At 32.4% G+C, this 20,875-nt stretch overlaps 1 protein-coding gene across 1 annotated transcript; it reads left to right on the top strand.

Annotated features, from left to right (window-relative positions):
* The first annotated feature begins 7,337 nt into the window (after positions 1-7,337).
* On the top strand, positions 7,338-14,106 carry LOC7473170 (succinate dehydrogenase [ubiquinone] flavoprotein subunit 1, mitochondrial). The gene is made up of 16 exons (XM_024605615.2): positions 7,338-7,595; positions 7,981-8,148; positions 8,843-8,930; positions 9,305-9,451; positions 9,519-9,659; positions 10,376-10,461; positions 10,553-10,645; positions 10,734-10,797; positions 10,962-11,105; positions 11,538-11,725; positions 12,099-12,273; positions 12,394-12,564; positions 13,022-13,091; positions 13,176-13,296; positions 13,382-13,419; positions 13,623-14,106. The coding sequence occupies exons 1-16, from the start codon at positions 7,491-7,493 to the stop codon at positions 13,723-13,725; spliced, it is 1,902 nt and encodes a 633-aa protein (XP_024461383.1). The 5' UTR covers positions 7,338-7,490; the 3' UTR covers positions 13,726-14,106.
* Positions 14,107-20,875: the final 6,769 nt, after the last annotated feature.

Below are 20,875 nucleotides of genomic sequence, written 5' to 3'. Positions count from 1 at the left end.
AAGCATTCATAGCCATTCAACGAGTCCCCACCACGAAGATATTGCAGATTTCCAGGATAAGGAAGACATGACTATTTTTATTTTATTTTATTTTTGAAAGTATTTATAGGCAACAATCTTAATCACAATATATATATATATAAGAGAAACACGAGGCCTCATCATGAAAACAAAGTGTTAACATAGGATGCTTCCCGGTGACATATTTTGGACCCTACGAGTACCAATACAACAGGGAACCGCGCGCAGGGCCTCCTGTGAGCTTCCCCGTGACTTTCTAGGAAAGTGATACTTTCTGGATCTCACCAGAGCACAAATGGAATGAAAACTGAGGCAAACAAAGGCTGTTTTGTCGTTTGGGAGGCTGCCCCGTTTCCCTTTTCTCCTATTTCCCGTTATAAATTGGTTGTTAGTAGTTTCTTTAGCCTTTCTTGATTGGTCCCATGCATATCTTCGATATTGTTTGCAGGCGTAGGACCCCTTCTTTTCTAATTATTCAGTTTCCCAACACTAGTGCTGATCACCTTCTTTTCCAGCTAAGAGGCTGGCCTCTTCTTCCTTTTTTATTCATACCCTAATCTATACAAATATTAAAGCCTGCATGAGTTGGTTGGTACTGTATTTTTTTTTTTTTAAATAATTATATTAAATATTTCTTCAATAATATACATGATATTCAGTAGAGATTTGTATATATCATAACAGAGGCGCATCTTCCATCTATTTGATAATTTATTTAACCAGTAAACAAGACAATGATCTGCTGATAATTCAGTTTACGGCCCTGTAGAGGCCTCCTATGTACTCTAGCAACATCACTTGTAGGTGTCAAGTCTAGCATATATGTTCTTAGCTAATTATTCATTGAACATTGCTAATCAATATTAATTGTTTTGTTTTTTTTCCTTCTCTTTGCCAGCCACTGGGGCAACTCGAGACCTAATGTTTTCATGTTATCTTATTCTAACAAAAGTGGAAGAAAATTAATGGAAAAGGAAACACAAATCCTATTCTAAAAGCCCAATAATTAATCGGCGAACGTCATGTCGTCCTTTTTGTTGAAACTAGTGGTCAGATGGAAACGAACACAAGTCTTCTTCGAGATGCATACAAACGATAGAGATATTTTAATAAGATGATTGCCATAAAAGGAGTGACATAACAATCTTGAAGGAGAAAGTTACATGTGACGTATTAGATCAATAATTGATGATATTGCAAATGTAAAACTTATAAGAAACACGGTTTTCGAATTTATTTTCACTCATTAATTATCAAGTATTTGTCCTAAATAATTTTATTCCTTTACATTTTTTAAAAATAATTTTATATATATAAAAGATTGTATTGTTTATATTTGTTTTCCATTTAAAAAACAATAAAAAACTTGTATTGAAAAAATTGGAGAGAACTTCTAAAATGTGTTCTTCAAACTCAGTTCAAATTTAAAAAAACTGAAAAACTAATTTATTAGTTTTCAAGATAAAAAAAAACATTGTATTTGAACAAGAAATTTCAATGTTTTCTTTCTGATTCCGATTTTTCAAGAAAACTAAAGTATTGCTTTATTTTGGCTCATTAATTATCAAGTATTTGTCTTAAATAACACCACATTATTCGGATGGCCAAGCAAATGTTACTGTTTTTCTGCTTTGATGAGCCTGCGGTAGTGACACAAGCCTTGAACTATTGCTACTAATTGGATATATAAAATTTCTTTACAAAACGTTACCGTGTGGGGTTGCGTAGAAACAATTCAAGTACAAAGTTCACTTCATCTGATTTCTTCAATTAAATTGGTGGATAAAAAAATAATTAAATGCGCAACTAAACACAAAAATAATAATGTGCTAAACAATTTTAGATTCCTGTATAATTATTTATTCTTCTCAAAATAGCTATATTTGAATTAATCCTTGTGGTTGACAAGATGATTAAGTTAGATATATTCGTTTCATCAATTCTGTAATATTTTTCACTGGCATGTATTAACATCATTAAAACCTCATCTAATCTAATGCATATCAGCAGTTCGAATATTTCTGCCAACCAAAAAAAATCTTGGGGCTATAGGCTGCGGGCTACAAAACACCTTGTGTTACAGGCTGTGAGAACTTAATATTCTCTCTTCCAAGTTCTCAGGGATCCAAAACCTTCTAACAAAAATTATGTGCTAACACGATGCTGTCCATGAGTAACTGCAATATATATATATATATATATATATATATATATATATATATATATATATGGGTTAGATTTCTCGAATTAAACACAAAAAGGAAAAGGCCAAAAACCAAAATTTAATGATAATATATGAGAAAGACCATCATTCCACGAGGAATGGAAGTCATTTCACTATCACACGAAGATTTAGCCATTATATGATCCTCAATCAACTCTTTGTTAGGTTTCCTTTCATTTTCCAAGGTTGTTTTGTTTTGTTCTTTCTCGATGATTTGTCGATTTGTGTTAATGAATCTGCCAGTGGTTGCGTCGCCTCTCCCTATGGTTTAAGAAGCTGCACGTCGTGGGTTTATCACGTGGGCTCTCTTGGACAGCAACCTGAATTACAACCTGAATTACAAGATTATTTATTTTTATAAATTATATCTTAAAATTTTATTTAATAATTTAAAATTTTAGATTAAAATAATTATAATTCTTTAATATAGTATAAAAAATCTAATAACCGAATGATTAGAAGTTTAAATTTTTTTATTCTAATTTTATTTTATGAAAATTAAATATAAATTCATATAAGTTTCAAACTAAAAAACTTTCGGTTGTATCTTTATATTTTACCTGATAAACCTTATCTGCTTCTTCTTTGTTTTTGGAATGCTAAAATTCCCAATTATTAATTTGTTTTGCGAATTGCCGACGGACAGGAGAGGCAAATTCGCAAAATTTTTATACTTTTCACTGAGCTTAATCGAGAGTAACAAAAGAAGTTCAGACACTAGGCCCATCAGCAAATGACAAAAGGTTCTGTAGGCCCAATTACATTTATAGGTGGTTAGGCTTTCATTGGGTTTCTTGCCTGTTGGCGACGTGATCCAATCCAAATTTAATTAATGCATTCTTTTAGTCGACCGAGAAATTAGACATATTACAAAAAAGTTACTAAAACAGAGCACCGGTTCATGACCTAGATCAAGTTTTGGGCTATTGATTAAGTGAGTTAGTATATTGAAAACCGGGCTTGTAATTGGTATAGAGAAAATAGATCGATCCAAGTTGATCCGAAAATACACAATAAAAACCTGTTTTTTTTAAATATATTTTTTTTTCTAGTTAGAGATCCATTTTTTTTTATATTTTTCAAATAGTTACTAATTCATTTCAAAGTTCACTATATAAATACTAAGATAATGTTTTATTTTTTCAATGTGAAATTTGAAGCTTTTCAGTATATATACTCTATGTTCGCAAAAACAAAATTATGTTTTTTCAATGTGGAATAAAAAAAATTATTTAAATACTTCAACTTAAAAGAACAAGAAAGTATCTTTTCAATGTGAGATAAAAAACATTTTGAAATATTATTTTAAACTTCATTATTTACAATGTGTATAGTCTATATTCATATGGATTGATTATTAATTTTTTCATATAAAATATTAAAATCTCAAATATTGTTTTTAGATTTTTTCGGATTGATCCAGGTCAACTCGTGTAACCCAGGACTTGACACCTTAGCCGGGTCAACCCCCAAACTGAGTTTGATAACTATGGTTTAATCCCTTTTAAAATAAAATAAAAATAAAAACATGTATTATTGTTATCACCCAACTATTTTAATTTTTCTTATCATTGTTACTTATGTCAATACTACCATTGTGCCCATCTCGGTCTTCATCTAACTCAACTACCACCTCCTATCTTTTTTTTAAGTGTTTAAAAATATATTAACGATTATGTTTTAAAATATTTTATATTTGAAAATATATTAAGATAATATTTTTTATTTTTAAAAAATTATTTTGATATTAACATGTCAAAACGATTTGAAAACATAAAAAAAAATATTAATTTGAAGTAAAAGAAAAAATAAAATAAATTTAACTTTTTTCAAAAGCATTTTTAAAATCAAAAAACAAATGTGACCTTAGTATGTTAATACTTACTTCACTCCTTGCGGTAGTATTTGTTTTTATGGTTGGAATGCATTTTTAAAAACATTTTAATAATAAATTTCGGGTTATGTGTTCCTATCTAAATTTTTTTAATAATATCCCCTAAGTTTCATAATATTTCCAAATCTTTTTCCTTTAACAATTTAGTCAATGCTTCCCCATCATTTCACTAAACGATACTTGAATTTTATTTCATAAAAAAAAAAACCCTGAAGTATAGCATTTTAAACGATCAATTCAGTCATGCTCCTACACTGCTACGCATGTACACAATACAAACATAAATATTCTACTAACTCAGCTCACAAAGCTCTTTTTTTAAAACTACACGTAGCATTAGTTTTTTTTTTAACAACTAAATACATCTAAAATATATGACCACAACTTCTATATTTTACAATAATAACATGTATCTATAGACATCATATCACACGAAGCATCATTAAAATATTTTTATCCCATAAAAAAAAAAATAGTGTTTGTTAATGATTACCTTTGTATCTCCATTCAACCATGTCAACTTATATGGCATAGAATAATTTTCAATCGTTAATTGAAGCTTCTTCACTGTCTCCAAGGAAAACTATGTTATCGCAGCTACTATTGTCTATAATCAAGCTAGCAACCTTGTTATTAATAGTGACTTCTCATAAGAAAACTACATGCAGAATCACTTAATAAAATTTAAGTCTAACTTAATATTAAACGTATATGTTATACTATCCACATAACATGTTTTGATTAGATCCTCATCTAGTAGTATTACATCCTCACTTGAATGCTTAGACCATGTAGTTTCAAGAAGCTCAACTACATTAAACTTGGTGTCAACCCGTCATTGAGAGTCAACAAGAGACTTATCTGCAACTACAATAATCAAATAATGATCTTCTTGTCATGCAACATATAAGGGTCCTAGACACTCATTCACTTCCCTCACAAAATTAAGCATTAAATATCAATAAATCACCGATATCAGAAATTATAAACCCATTTATGAGATTATAAAAATTAGGCACGATAGAACCTAAAAAATATAAACTAGAACCTGGTAGCATATCAAATTAAGAAACCCTAAAAGAGAAATTATCAATTATGATTAGAAGTAATCAAAATTGAAGATCCAATTTAGATGGGGTAGGATTTAATCAGAGTATTTGGATTCAAATTTTGGTTTGGATTTGAGAGAAGAGAACTATTAGTGTTATGGTTTAGATTTTTAGGTTTTATGAGAGAGAGATTGTGAATTTTAGAAGAGATATATTAGGACTAGAGAGAGAAGGAGAAAAAAATGTTAAGTGTGGATATAGTCTATCTCTTCTCATATATTATATATAAAGATAATTTTATCTTTTAATTTTTTGTATAATATATTGTAATTTTTTAAAGTACAACGGAAAAGTTAAAATGCGATTAAACCTTAAAAGGCTTTTTATAATTAGCTATAACTATAATCATAAATTAATGTTGCTAAGCAAAATATTGGCACCCATGCTCCTGTAATATTCAAATTAAAGCTATGTTTAAATTAAAAATAATAATTATATTAAATAAATTAATCTGACTATGATAAATATTATTGAATTTCACATTTAATATCCTAAAACATTCATACGAGAAATTAAATTTGACAAATTAACAATTATTCTTTTAATACATATTTTATGTATTTGTGTGTGTGAGCGCGAGTGTCGGGGAGGGAGGCAGGGTGGGGTTAGGTCAATTATTCTAGAGTTTTTCACGCTGTGATTGCTTTTATTTTAAGCATTCTTAAAATAAAGGATAAATTATATATAAAAAAAACCCTCTGAACTCAAGGAAGAAAAAACACTTAATATCTCATCCTAAATAATATGATTTTTTTTTTAATTTGTCCCTTTCCTTAGAATTTTGTTGAAAAATTGACCGGAAAGCACGTAAAAATTCTTTTAATTCCTCTCTGTATTTTTATAACTAATAATAATAACAAAAAAACACCAACCGAGCTTAGGAAAACATGTTTACTAATGAAAAAAGAATACGAACCTTACCATCTACCATATTAGCCGCTATCCTGTGATATTGCTATATTCGAAAATTGGACGGAGGGTTCATATCGCAAAACTGAAAGTAGAAGGACTCAATCAATTAAATTGGAAGTAGGGTATTCGATTGCTCAAATTAACTAAGTAGAGGGACCACGCTTGTGATCAACCCCTTGACAAGTACAATACTTTTTTGGTGTTTAATGGTGAGGTTGCTGGGCTACGTGGCTACCTCCTCCATCAAAAATTGATCGTGGCCAAAAAGAGCACCAACGTGGTTCCTCTCCGCAACAACCGCCACGTCACCATCGATTGAAGTTGTTCTTGTGGTCTCCTAAATCACCATGATTACCCTCCAAACGCATGCCACGTTGCATCATTTATTGTCTATCAACGTCTACCAACTCTTCACGAATGATTGACTTAGCACAAAAACTTTGAAATAACAAGATTCCGAAAAAAAGACTGTTTAATGGATAGACAAGGACATAAAAAATAGCTTGAGATCGAATTTTTATTATTTTAAAATATAAATAATAGAAAAACATGTTATTTCTTTTTATTTTATTTTGTTAGTGTACTTAAATACTATCTAAATGGTAATAGTTGGATTAAAATAAAGAAAAAGAGGAATAGAAAGCAATTTCGAATTGTCTTGAATTTTCTTATATTTCACTTTACAATTGGGATTGTTATAATAAATATTTTGATCCAACACCCATGCCCCAAGTCCATGATATTTGAATTTATTAAATCATTTTTTTACTATTCTTTTTTTTTAATTTAATATTTGGGATTGCTATAATATAAATATCTTGATACATATAAAATTAAATTTAATAAATAATTTTGTATACTATTTTACTTAAATTTAATAGCTCAAATGATCATAAATATGGTAGTAACATTTTAAATATGAAATATTTAGTCTCTTAATAAAAGGTATTTAAGAACATAGTGGAAATTGTTTTTTAATTTTTTTATTTAAAAATATATTAAAATAATATTTTTTATTTTTAAAATTTATTTTTAATATTAACATATCATAATAAAAAAAATAAAAAAAATATTTTTTTTTATAAAGTACAGGACAAGCGGACACTAAAATTAGATTTGTTGTTTCTTTTTTTGAGAGAAGAGAAAATACAATTATCTATCTTAAAATGCCAACGATGTTTTCTTTTTGTTCCTTTGGCAATTAAACAAAATAGAACACACGCCCCCTTCTCTCCCCGTTTCTCAGATTGATAGAGAATATTATAACAAACTTTCCTTCACTGCAAACTCTCCATCACAGGTAACAAACACAAAAACAGAAAAGAGAGAGATGTGGCGGTGCGTGGCTCGTGGCCTTCGCCTTCCTTGTTCAACCAAGAGATCATCTAATGACTCTTTTAGATCTCACATTTCCAGATTTTTCTCCACCGATACTGTACGTCTCTTCTTTTCATTTTCATCTGAATCGTAGGGTTTTTGATAGCTCACTTGTTACTTGATTGTGATTTTCAAGCTTCTTTAATAGTTGATTTTTGTTCAATATTATGCGATTGTATTATGTTAGGGTTACATTTTCCGTTTAGATTCTACTATCGAGGGTTTTTCTATAATTGTTTAGGAATTCGATTTTTTATGAGTTATTGTTTTTTTTAAAAGCTAGTTAGTTTACTAGTTTGCTGATATAAGCTGCAAATCAAAATTAGCACGGCTCTTGATAATTGTTTGTTGTTTGTTTTCTTGCATTTGTGATTTTTCGTAATAAGCTAGGTTAAATTTTTGCTTGTTTGATTATATGATGTTTGTGGTGGATTGTTTGATAGACTGGGGGGAGATCCTCGTACACGGTTGTGGATCATACTTATGATGCGGTTGTGGTAGGAGCTGGCGGTGCGGGATTGAGAGCTGCTATTGGACTTTCAGAGCATGGATTCAACACGGCTTGCATTACCAAGCTTTTTCCCACTCGTTCGCACACCGTTGCGGCTCAGGTATGCTGTCAGCTTGAAGGTGGTAGAGTATAAATATTGATGTATCGGAGATTTTGTGGTTGAGTTATGTTCTAGCTGATATTATATGATTTGTGCATACTTTAAGTGTAGAAAGATGGCTGGATCAACATTTTTGGTTTCCTAAATTCATTCTTGGTTGGAAGAATACAATGTTTACTGAGAGACATAAGGGCTTCTAAACCACTGGGGGTGGTTTTGCTATTGATACGAGGTTCATATTTTGAACCCTTGGTGATATTTTGGAAGCAGTTTGGGTGGATGGGGGATGAGGATCAGAAGGGCATGTGCTATCTTTGTGCTTAGTATGATTTTTAACTAGGATACGAGGTTCATATTTTTAACCGTTGGTAATATTTTGGAAGCAGTTTGGGTGAATGGGGGATGAGGATTAGAAGGGCATGTGCTGTCTTTGTGCTTAGTGTGATTTTTAACTGGGGATCATGAGGGCATGTGAGCTTTAGGGTCCTGTCTTTAAGATTCAGATAAGAAAACACCTCTTTTTTTGCTTGTTATGACTTTTTTTATATTATGTTTTCGCTGTTGGATCAGGTGTAGTTACTGTAGGTATAAACATTAACTGCACTTAAATGGGATGCCACTATCTGATATCTGAAGTCTGCTTCTTTTTGGATGGATGTATTACTGATATGCTATGTAATGCTAAATTCTGTAGGGTGGTATTAATGCCGCTCTGGGAAATATGACTGAAGATGATTGGAGATGGCACATGTACGACACTGTCAAGGGAAGTGACTGGTTGGGTATGTTACTTGATCGAACTAGGAACTTTTTGTTGTAGTGCATGCATTACATTGAATCTGGAAAGTTGAGATTTTACTGTGATGCAAGTAATTATCCTACATTTAATGAGGCTGCTCTGCCTTTATACTTATCTTCGTCTTACAAAGTCAAAGATAAATTGGCATCTGATACAGTAAACCACTGGCATTACATGTGTATTCCTTATATTTGCTGAAGGGTACCGCTTTTCATTTTGAAAGATCTTTGTGTTTTGGGAAATTGGGACTTAGGCTAAGGGGCTTATGAACATCACACAAATATCACAATCTATATTTTGTGATGCTCATGACTAAATTTTGTTTTTGAACATCAATGTTCTATGATATTTGCACAGGTGATCAGGATGCCATACAATACATGTGTAGGGAGGCGCCAAAAGCAGTCATTGAACTTGAGAACTATGGTTTACCATTTTCTCGAACAGAAGATGGAAAAATTTATCAGCGTGCATTTGGGGGTCAAAGTCTAGATTTTGGAAAAGGTGATTTGAGATTGCAGAGTAATGTGCTTTATGTAAATAGCTTTCTAATATTTGGTTATTCTTACAGGTGGGCAGGCATATCGTTGTGCATGTGCTGCTGATAGAACTGGGCATGCTCTTTTGCATACTCTCTATGGCCAGGCTATGAAACACAATACACAATTCTTCGTGGAATATTTTGCTCTGGATCTAATAATGAATAATGACGGTATGTTTATAAATATCATTTACATTTTTTTCTAACATTGTTCACTTGTTTGTGCTTGGTGGTATAAAACAATCAGTGTATCTCAGACTATGTTTGGGAGGGTTTTAAAGGGAAGGGAGAGGGATTAAACCCTCCAAGCTTGTTTTGGGGTTTATTTCCAAAGAGAGGAAAGATTGGAGGATTTATGATAACCTTTAAGTCTCTCCAAATCATAGAAAACATCAATAATAGAGGGAATGGATTTGGTATACAATTTTTTATTTTTTTTTCCCATTATTACCCTTAGACCTTATCATCCTCCATTAACCAAACTCCATGTACATGGACTAAAACCATTTGTACATGGTTGCTCTAATTGGTTGAAACATCTTTACGTCATGGGCTTCAAGGGATTTTGGGTACTGAGCTTATCAGATCTCTGCCATTAGGCTAGTTGATGGTTTCTCATAATTGTTCAAGATAATTTTGTATTGTTGCCGTACAAGTCATATTCAAGATGTTACATTAAGTGGTGCCTTTTTGGTTCATTTTTAGTTGTATTTACTTTTAAGCTTTATTACATTGCATTTATTTTATTATCTATATTGAATTTCTTGCTTTTTTTAAATTTTTTTTCTTTTAGGCCTTTACATAGAATAAACAGTGTATTTTCTTGTTATTATACTTGGAGGATGCATATGCTGTAAGTTGACTGCTTATTGATGTTTGATGAACAGGTAGCTGCCAAGGAGTAATTGCATTGAATATGGAAGATGGGACATTGCATCGATTCCGTGCTGCGTCAACAATTCTGGCCACAGGGGTACTATATTGTAGCCAATGCTTGCTGGATTTCAAGTACTTGAAAAAGATGCCTTACTTCAATTTACCTGTATCCTTGTATGTTTTCTCAGGGATACGGTAGAACATACTTTTCTGCAACCTCAGCTCATACATGCACTGGAGATGGAAATGCAATGGTTGCACGGGCCGGGATTCCACTTGAGGTTAGCTGTGATTCTCATACCTGAAGTGAGTAATATAGAAGTTTTCATATCCAGGTATTTATTTTCTTCTTGATGTATACTTCCGCAGGATCTGGAGTTTGTTCAGTTTCATCCTACAGGCATATATGGGGCTGGGTGCCTCATTACAGAAGGTTGCTTCTTTTTTCAGCTCACTTGGAAAACGCGTTGCATGTCTTTTTCCTTCTTTTTTTTTGCATGTTATGAATGTAGCATGATTACTTTCTCCAAATAAACTGATTTTGATTCATTTTAAACTGAACAATGCCTGATTCTATTTTTTATCTGTGTCACGTAGGATCTCGTGGTGAAGGTGGCATCCTTAGGAATAGTGAAGGTGAGCGATTTATGGAAAGGTATGCACCTACAGCCAAGGATCTTGCTTCAAGAGATGTTGTTTCAAGATCCATGACCATGGAAATTCGGGAAGGTCGCGGTGTAGGTATGCTTGATTACTAGATCCTGATATTTGCTAATGACATGCATTTAGCAGATTTTATGTGTATGTTTATTATCATTATTTTTCTTGTACCTGAAGATTTGACTTGAACTGTGAGCTGATCTAGAACAGATTCTCAGAACAGTAGATTTTTGTATGACTAGAATGTAGGTTTTAGTAAGAAATATTTCTTATGTTTATTTTTGTTCTTTTCTAGTTTATATTCGCAGTTGCTTGTTTCTTGTGAATCATGGAAAGTTGTAATACATTTATTTATGCCTGGACCGATATCTACTTTTAGGTTTGAGTGAGAAGCTATATATCCATAGGTTGCCCTGTTACACTAGACTACAAGGATTGAAAGTAGTACCTGCTCTCTATCTGATATGGATACTCAGTTTAATATATAGAACGAATTTCATGCTGTTTTGACAGGACCTTTGAAGGACCATATCTATCTGCACTTGAATCACTTGCCCCCAGATGTGCTCAAGGAGAGGCTTCCTGGTATTTCTGAAACTGCTGCCATTTTTGCTGGTGTGGATGTTACAAAGGAACCCATCCCAGTGTTACCAACTGTGCATTATAACATGGGTGGAATCCCCACAAATTACCATGGAGAGGTGAGAGCTAAAGAAATGCATCTTTTGGGTTTTGCTATTGTCACTAGTCAGATGCTATAAAACATGTGTACATAAACCAAACTTTTTCAAAAAAAAAAAGTGTACATAAACCAAACTTTTTCAAAAAAAAAAAAAAGTGTACATAAACCAACAGAAGGCTAAATAATCAATTGAGAAAATATTTAGAACCAGGTGCTTTAGGGTTAAATTATCATGCTTCAGTATAACATGTTCATGAAAGAGCACATTTCAAATCAGCAAAAATATAATATTTTTTTAAATCAGACAATGTTGTTTTTCGATTCCATCACACTCGTACACAATTCATTTTCAGTATCCTGCTTTCTTAACTGTAGCTCATTATGTTCTTCAGGTAGTAACCATTAAAGGTGATGATCCAGATGCTGTTATTCCTGGACTAATGGCTGCTGGTGAGGCAGCCTGTGCTTCAGTTCATGGTGCCAACCGACTTGGTGCAAATTCTCTTCTTGACATTGTTGTGTTTGGCCGAGCTTGTGCAAATAGAGTAGCTGAGATCCATAGACCAGGCAAGTTGAATGTTTAATTGCTGTAGATGAATTAGTGATGGGTAGGTGTTAGGATTTAGTTTCCTATACAAAGAAAAAGAAAGGCTCGAGGATTTGATGTCTTCAAATCTCATATTGCAGGGGAGAAACAGAAACCTTTGGAAAAGGATGCTGGGGAGAGAACTATTGCACGGCTGGATAAACTAAGAAATTCAAATGGATCAATTCCAACTTCACAAATTCGGTTAAATATGCAGAGGATAATGCAGAGCAATGCTGCAGTGTTTCGCACGCAAGAAACATTGGAAGAGGGTACTCAATTTACATGAACTACTGTTTTGTCTTGCTATAATTCCAAAACTCTCAGGTCATGTTTTGTGGAATGCATGTTGATCTAGTAAAGTGAACTATCACTACTTCCTCTTGTTGGTACATTAAATTAAACCATTACGGTCTCTAGCATACCATCCTCTAGCTGCATTTAATGGATATTGATTGTCCCAATCTTTTTCCCTTTTCCTTGTCCCTTTCTTTTTCTCCTTTTTGCATGAATTGTAAAATTGAGTTATTATTACATGAACTTGAAGGGAAGGGCTTAGGACTCAAATACCAGTCCCACAGTTCTAATTTTATTTTTTTTTATTTTTTAAACTATTTTAAATTTTCAATTGGCTTCAATTTGATTATACTGCCATTATTTTGAGGCAATTTTAATTTTGATCATATTTATCTTACTATGCTTATTATTCCTACCCTGTTACTTCTGCAGGTTGTCATTTGATTGATAAAGCATGGGAAAGCTTTCATGATGTTAAAGTGAAAGATCGGAGTTTAATATGGTATATTACAGTTGAGGCTGTTGATGATCAAATTATTTGCAGTTTCTTTGTTGTTTGAACTTCAATTACCATGTCTTTTAACAGGAACTCTGACTTGATCGAGACTGTAGAGTTGGAAAACCTTTTGATAAATGCCTGTATAACTATGCACTCTGCTGAAGCCAGGAAAGAGAGCAGAGGAGCACATGCCCGTGAAGACTTCACTGTTAGTCTAGTTCTCTCTTAAGTTAATTGTTTCTCTTTTGCTTCCAGTTTTCTTGCAATAAAAGTAAGTTGCTTTGCTTTTGCAGAAAAGAGATGATGAGAAATGGATGAAGCACACTCTGGGGTAAGTCTTATATCTTGTTTCTACCAGAAGATTATTTATTTGAATCGAAGATGTAGATTTCCTGTTATCATAGCAGAAACTGAATTCTGAAACGGAGCAATTCAAATGATGAGTCAACCTGTTAGTTTGGAGGATTGTGATTCCATCCAAGTCAAACTCATTATTCATTCATGTTAACACGACGGTTCTTGTTGGATTTGCAGGTATTGGGAGAAGGAGAAGGTCCGACTTGATTACAGGCCAGTTCACATGAACACATTGGATGATGAGGTTGAGACCTTCCCACCAAAGGCTCGTGTTTATTGATATATATTTGATCTTTAAAGAACCAGGATGGCATGTGGAGAGGTTTCGCTGAGATGCGATAACCTCCATGGTGAGAATAAGCCTGCGGTTGCAATAAATTATCGATCTTAGGTACATCACTTTGACCGTAATGCTACTAAATTCAAGATGGATATCATCCATATATCTTAATCGATCAAAGTTGGATTTGTATTTTTAGCAGTAAGTGAATGCTGATTCATTGTTAGTTCAGCCAGCAATGAGTTGCTTGGAATTTTGTCTGAAATTCTTCAATTTCCAACTTCTTGGTTTCTACATTGTAATGGAGTCACTGGTCTAAGGTGGCGTGTACTGATCACATACTTGTTCCTAAAACTGTCAATAAGATAATAATTGGTTGCATGTGTTAGGTGTGTACTTACTGCCTTATTTTAATCTCAATTAGTTTTCTTCGGCGCCAATCATCATGCTATTACCAGGAAATGTTAGATAATATGTAGGCCTCAACGTATATCATTACTATATTTTTGTGCCCTGGGCCAAGCCATAATCCGTTCAACATGGAAGCAGTGTAGGGATGTGAAGTTTGTTTTAGGCTCTTTTTGTTAGGAAGTAGGGAAAGGGGTAAAAACGAAAGGATGGATATTAACCTGGCTGTGGCTAATAATTGAGGAAAAGGATGGAAGAGATACATGCTGCGAAGGATAGCACCCATGACCCAACCCAAAAGGAGGAAGCAACCCCGTCCTCCCTACTCATCTTCCCGAGAAAAAGAGGGTTCGTTGCTGGTTTTAGAGGTTTTTATTGCTTTCGGCTCCTGAGGTCGAAGATGCTTTGTTCGGTGGGAAATTCTTTTTGGCATGGCTAATCATCTCTTCTGCCTTTTCTCCTTTCTGATTCAAGGTGGGATTATGAATAATGAGTGGTCATCTTTGAATCTAAACTACAACAACAGCATAGATCACTGGGAGCTGGTTTTGAAAGAATTGGAGACAATAGAGGGAGAAGAGTAAAGTTTTTTTCTTCAGAAAGATTAAATGAGAGCCTTCAACAGGTACCGTCCAAGTCGAAATCTATCATAGCAATTTTTTTTTTTTTTTTTGGTGATATATCATAATTCGTTACAAGAACATCACGATAGAGGGGCAAGTAAAGACCGATCGTGTATACAACTAACTACTGGGTGGTCTACATTTAAGTCATCATTGTCTTGTTTAATAATTATGACTATTGTTGTGATGACCAGTGGACTGTGTTTTTAGTTTCAAAAGCATGGAATTTGAAAGTAAGGTAAAGAAATTGCTGTAATGAGTAGTTTATTTGATTTGTCAAAGAAACAATGTCACCCACCACAAAAAAATAAATAATAGACGTCTCTCTCCATCTTGTCTTGAGGTGAGGACAATTAAAGCCACCATAGCAGTCTTCGGATCAAAACATGAATCCATTGCAAATTTGACTGAAAAACAACCATTTGTCATCATTTACAAAGAATTATTTAAAAATGATCGTCACTTCATGTTCTTGTTTGCAATGAAGACATGCACCCACTATCCTAGTAAGGATTACAGTTTTGCAAGAGCTTAGCAATCAAAAACAAATAAGAAGAAACAAATCCTAGTGTGTGACTAATCAAAATGATGGAGAAATTGCTTAGTACACGTTGTGCCATCACTTTCCTCTGATCTTATTTAGCGTTCTTTGTCTACTGTCTTCCAAGTAGTAGAAGCAGCTAAAAGTCAATACTCGGCACCAAAAACTAAAAAAAAAAAAAAAGAGTGGTTTACAGTAAATTATCGGTCCCCTATAATTCACTTGCTTTCTTGTTTGCTCAAAATACAACCACCAACATTAAAACTTCAATGGCCATGCTCTATTGTTCAAACTTCAAAATCCTTCATCCCTCAATTACTCGAAAAAAAATAAAAAGAAAAAAAGACAAGACTGGACCCGTGAGCCCTGTTCGTGACATTTATAACGTCATTAGGAGAAGCTACCACAAAAAATAAACAGCAGGGTAGGTGTTAAGCTTACAAATTTAACCTTGATAGAGACTTTCTATAGGCATTGGAGTCCAAGTTGGACGTAGAGTTAAAACTTAAAAGGTCAGCCGGCCTTTCATGACGGACCAAATTAAAGAAGGTAACAGCTTGATGAGTGGGTTAACTCGTTATCTTCCACATGGTGACATCATACTATAAGAACAAGATTTAGCTATCAAACTACGAGGGGCTGTCGTTTAATTAATCAGTTTTTAGGTTTGGTTTATAGAATTTATCAGTTTTACTTTTATAAATTTCAGTATAATTAAAGATTTATATGATTGTTAATTTCAAGACCCGTGAAATTAATCAAAATATACATAAACTGACTTGAATATCTACATTAATAATAATAAAAAAAAGATTTAGCTATCTTGCAAAATACCAAATTCAAATTGAGCAAAAGCTTCACAAATCCTAACAAGAAGATGTTAATAAGATTTTATAACTTTATCATTAAATTTTATGTAAACAAACACACACACACACACACACACAAATATCATCCAGGAAAGTGCCAGTGAATTAGATGGTGCCTGTTGTATTTTGAATGGTCTTGATTTCATTTTCAGCCGCATTTTCATTTTTTTAAGTTCCTCCACGAGGGAAAGGGTATTTGATAATATTATATACTAGGTGTGGGCCCGCATTACGTAGCCGGTCCATATTTTTTCCATAGTAAAAACAATGTCCAGACACCATAAGTACGTTTTGAAAAAAAAATAAAAAACCAATGACATAGCTCTGAACAGTATAATAAGTTGATTTATTTTAATTACAGGATAATTTTTTTGACAATGATAGTAAATAAATAATTTTTTTTAAAAAAAATCATAATAACTTAAAAAAACACTTTTGGAAGCACAAAACTAAATAAAAAATTAGCGTGAATCAACCCTAGATAGCATGATAGATATATAACTTGGATGGTAAGAAGCAAACCAACCCGGATTAACATAAAAAACTTATAGCTCAAGTCATGAGACTGAGATAATCTGACATAAAAGAAATTGAAGAAAATTACGGAGTCAATTTTTTTTAAAAAAAATAATGTCAAACGATGAAAGCAAAAGGAAAATAACCAAGAAAAAAAGGATGTTGACCCGTGTTAACTTATCAGACCCATGATATGGGTTATTAGACTGGAACTACCATAAATGGAAAAACCGTGAAAACCAATCCTTGGTAAATCAAATATTGAATGATGAATTTGAAAAAAATAAAACAATCATAAAAAAAAACCCAAAAATAGCAATTAGAAGAATAGAAATAAAATCAAAATAAAAAATAAATTAGAGGGCAACCACAATCTTCGACTAAAAGTTGAAATTGAGAAGAAAAATAATTTTAACAAAAGGAACAAAAAAAATCAAAATAATAAGGACTAAATTGAAAAAATTAATATACCATAAATTTGTATTAAGGGATCAAATTGAAAACCAAAAACAATTACACAAAAGAGTTAAGAAAAAAAATTCAGAAGAATGAGAACCAAAGTGGAAAAAAAAAACAATAAATTGAGATTTAAAGATGAAATTAAAAAAAATCAAAACTTTACAAAAGAACCAAGGGCTAAGGATAAAAATTAAAAACCAAAAGAACATGCACCAAATCTGAAGGCAAGACAAATTGAGGGGTAGCTTTGAAAATTTGCAGGGCTAGGCGCCAAAACAAGGAGAACAGAGAGGAAGAAAAAAAAGGGGTTGTTAACGCCAAATCAAAGGTATGTTCAAGACATACACTGACCAAGGATGGAGAAGTTGCTGAGATGATTTGGAAGCCGCCTTGGAAGCATTCGTTTGACAGCAGCGCCGCTACATACCCCGCCTAAAGACCGCGACATTCCTCCGTGCGTTGACTTGTGCAATGCACACTTCAACCACTTTTTTAATATTATTTAAATGTTAAAGGATAAATCAACCCCTCACTCCACCTAAAAATAACAAAAAAAAAAGAGTCAATGTGAAAAAACAAAAATGATCATGAACCAAAGTTGCTTCTTCTTCTTTTTTTTTTGTTTTTTTTAATCTTAAAGAGCATTAAAGTAAAATATGATTCAATTTAGGTTAACTCGACTAACCTCCAACTCATGGCACTAGATCTGAATTAAAAAAAAAAAAAAAGACTTTCAAAAGAAGGATCTAGCAAAAAAGATTAAAGTTGAATAAAAATACATTGAGAAATAAAATGCATGCTAACTCGAGTTAATTTGACAACTCGCCCTCACAATAACCAAACAGAAAAAAAAGTGAAAAAATAACAAAGCTCAATGACAAATAATTTAATACAAAATGATAAAATTGAAAAAAAAATCATAAAAAAACCAATGAAATTTTTTGTTAGTCAACTTAGGTTTACTCGACTAACCCGTCATTCACGGCATGAGATTGCGGTAAAGAAATAGACTTTCAAGAGAAGGACCTAGCAAAAAAGACTGGAGTTCAATAAAAAAAAAACATTGAGAAAGAAAATGCAAACTAACCCGGGTTAAACTTGACTAACATGCACTTTGAAATAACCCAATATAAAGAAAAACAAAAAAATCACATAGCTCATAGGTCAGTAACTTAACATTAAAGGATGAAGTTGTAAAAAAAATGAATTTCATAAAAAAAATATTAAGGAAAAAAATTTAAGTCAACTACGGTTAACTTGACTAACCTGTTACTCGAGATATAAGATCAGGAATAACTCAACAAAAAAAAAAAAGTAGAACAAACAATGAAGTCAAGGGCCTAATAACTAAATGTCAAACAATGAATTTGAAAAAAAAATCAATTTTCAATAAAGGACCCCTAAAAAAAGCTGAACTTAAATTGAGCCCGGTTATGAGGCCAAGATTGCCATGTTGGAAGGCAATCACGAAAAAACAACAAGGTAAAAATATTAAACTGTAAAATAATTTAAAATCCAAACAATGCAGACTAAATATGATATAAACTAATGAAAGAAAACAAATTAGGGGTTAAAGTGAAAAACAAAATAAACTAAGAAAAGGATAAGAAAAAAAAAGTTATCCAAATAACGAGGACCAAAATTGAATAAAAAAATCAAATGCAATAAAATGGTATGGGACAAAATTGTAAAAATATAATAATCAAGAAAAATATAAAACACATGAAAAGAGCAATAAAAATAGAGAGACTAAATTGGATAAAAAAATTAAATGAAATAAAATGCATATGGATGAAATTGAAAAAAAGTTAAACCTAAAAAAGCATCGAAAGCAAAAAAAACATAATAATCTAAAGAAAGAGGGCTAAAATTGATACAATTACAATCTAAAGTACTTTTTTTTTAAAAGGGTTGGCAAGATTTTTCAAGGGCATGATAAAGAAGAGAGAAGGGAAAGAAAAAACTCCACCTCATCCTAACCGGACCTCCTTCGTGAGCATGCGACACACCACCAAGAATAGAACGTTTTGTCGCTCCCAAAGCCATCACGGATGGAGGATTTTGTTAACTGGACGGCTCCGCACGCGCCGCCCGAATGGCGCAGGGGGCATCACGCGCTGACACGTGGCAAAAAATTATAATAGTATTTAATTACTGAAAATTACCAAACAGCCCTGACCAAATCCAAAAATAATAAAAAAACTAGAATAAAAAGAATAAAACAACCTTGAAATCAACCCCTTTTTTTTTTATTCCAAGAGTTATTCTGCCATTTAACTGTTTAAAAAAATAGAAAGGACGAAGAAGCCTTTTTTTGCATGTTCATTTTTTTTCTCCTAGAAGGTATGACCATAATTTAAATGTGTAATTTTTAAATAAAAAGACTAAAGAGCCCTTCACTAAAAGGTTAACATTTTTTTTGTTTTAAATAGCAAAATAGTCATTTTACTGTAACAAGAAAAGATGTCCCGACCAATTTATCCCCAATCGACTTTGCAATAACCAATGTATTCTCTTTAAAACATAATTCTAACCCTAATTGTAAATTTTGTTAGTTTTTTTATTAACGGTGAAAATATAATTTTACTATTCCAATGAGATGTGTCTATGATTACCATACTTTTTAGTTTTTTTAATTACTATTCCAATAAACAGTGAGACGTGTCTATAACCACGGATTTTCATGATATCTTTTAATTTATTTTTTTAATGTAGTTGATAATTAAACTAATTATGGTCACCAAAATAATCATGATACATAATTATTGCATGCGTGTGATCGGGTCAATAATAGCTTGATTCATGAAATAGGGCTTCTGATTTTATTTTTGTTTTTTGTTTTTTGACGATAAGAACCAAACCCTATCTTTCCATTAAGCTATCACGGCAAACCCCACCTCTAAAGCTAACAATATTGCTAGAGGACCCAAATCCTTACGACTCGCCTAGGAAAGAAGCTAATGCACGTCGTGGACTTTGTAGTTATCGGGACTGTTTTTGTTTGTGGTTTTTCATGGATGATTTAGTAATCTTCAAGTTCTTGCTGCGCTTAATTTTGCCATTTTTTGTATGGTATTGTTAATTTCTTTTAATTATGTAAGTTCGGGAGTGTGTTTCAAGATGAAAGTTTACTTTGAAAAAAATATTAAATCAATTTATTTTTAGTATTTTTCAATAATTTTAATAAATTAATATAAAAATATATTTTTAAAAAACATTTACATCCTAATATCAAATACATATCTACTGTGACTGCCACGTCGTTCGCTTTTGAAGTCTGAAATCTTGGCAAAATATGATATTTTTTGCCAGTCAGACCTGTGGTTAAGGCAATAGCCAAGAATTGAATAAAAACTGCAGTGAATTGAATAAAAATAAAATAAACTGATTTTATTGCAAAAGAAATATTAATGTCAGTTTAACTATTATCACAGTACCGTTGACAACAAAAGAGAGAGTAGGCTTTTGCAAAACCTACAACATCCTTTCCATTAATTAAGATGTTAATTAAGATGGAAAACGGTTAATTATCTAGGTGGTGGTTTAGTGGTAAAAATTTGGGATCAAGAGGTTTGTTTCCTGTGTGGTCTCAGGTTCGAGCCCTGTGGTTGCTCATATGATAGCCACTGGAGGCTTACATGATCGTTAACTTCAGGACCCGTTGGATTAGTCGAGGTACGCGCAAGCTGACCCGGACACTCACGTTAAACTAAAAAAAAAGATAGAAAACTGTA

The sequence above is a fragment of the Populus trichocarpa genome, chromosome 7 (genome assembly GCF_000002775.5).
Source record: "Populus trichocarpa isolate Nisqually-1 chromosome 7, P.trichocarpa_v4.1, whole genome shotgun sequence".
NCBI classification, from domain to species: domain Eukaryota; kingdom Viridiplantae; phylum Streptophyta; class Magnoliopsida; order Malpighiales; family Salicaceae; genus Populus; species Populus trichocarpa.
The sequence above is the reverse complement of the archived record's forward strand: the minus strand, read 5'-3'. Positions and strand labels throughout refer to the sequence as shown.

Bases quoted from the DNA above. Each gene is read 5' to 3' on its own strand.
- LOC7473170 (XM_024605615.2), top strand. From the start codon at position 7,491: ATGTGGCGGTGCGTGGCTCGTGGCCTTCGCCTTCCTTGTTCAACCAAG. The intron at 9,660-10,375 runs GTATGTTTATAA...TTTGATGAACAG, and splicing joins TCTAATAATGAATAATGACG to GTAGCTGCCAAGGAGTAATT. The intron at 13,092-13,175 runs GTATATTACAGT...GTCTTTTAACAG, and splicing joins AAAGATCGGAGTTTAATATG to GAACTCTGACTTGATCGAGA.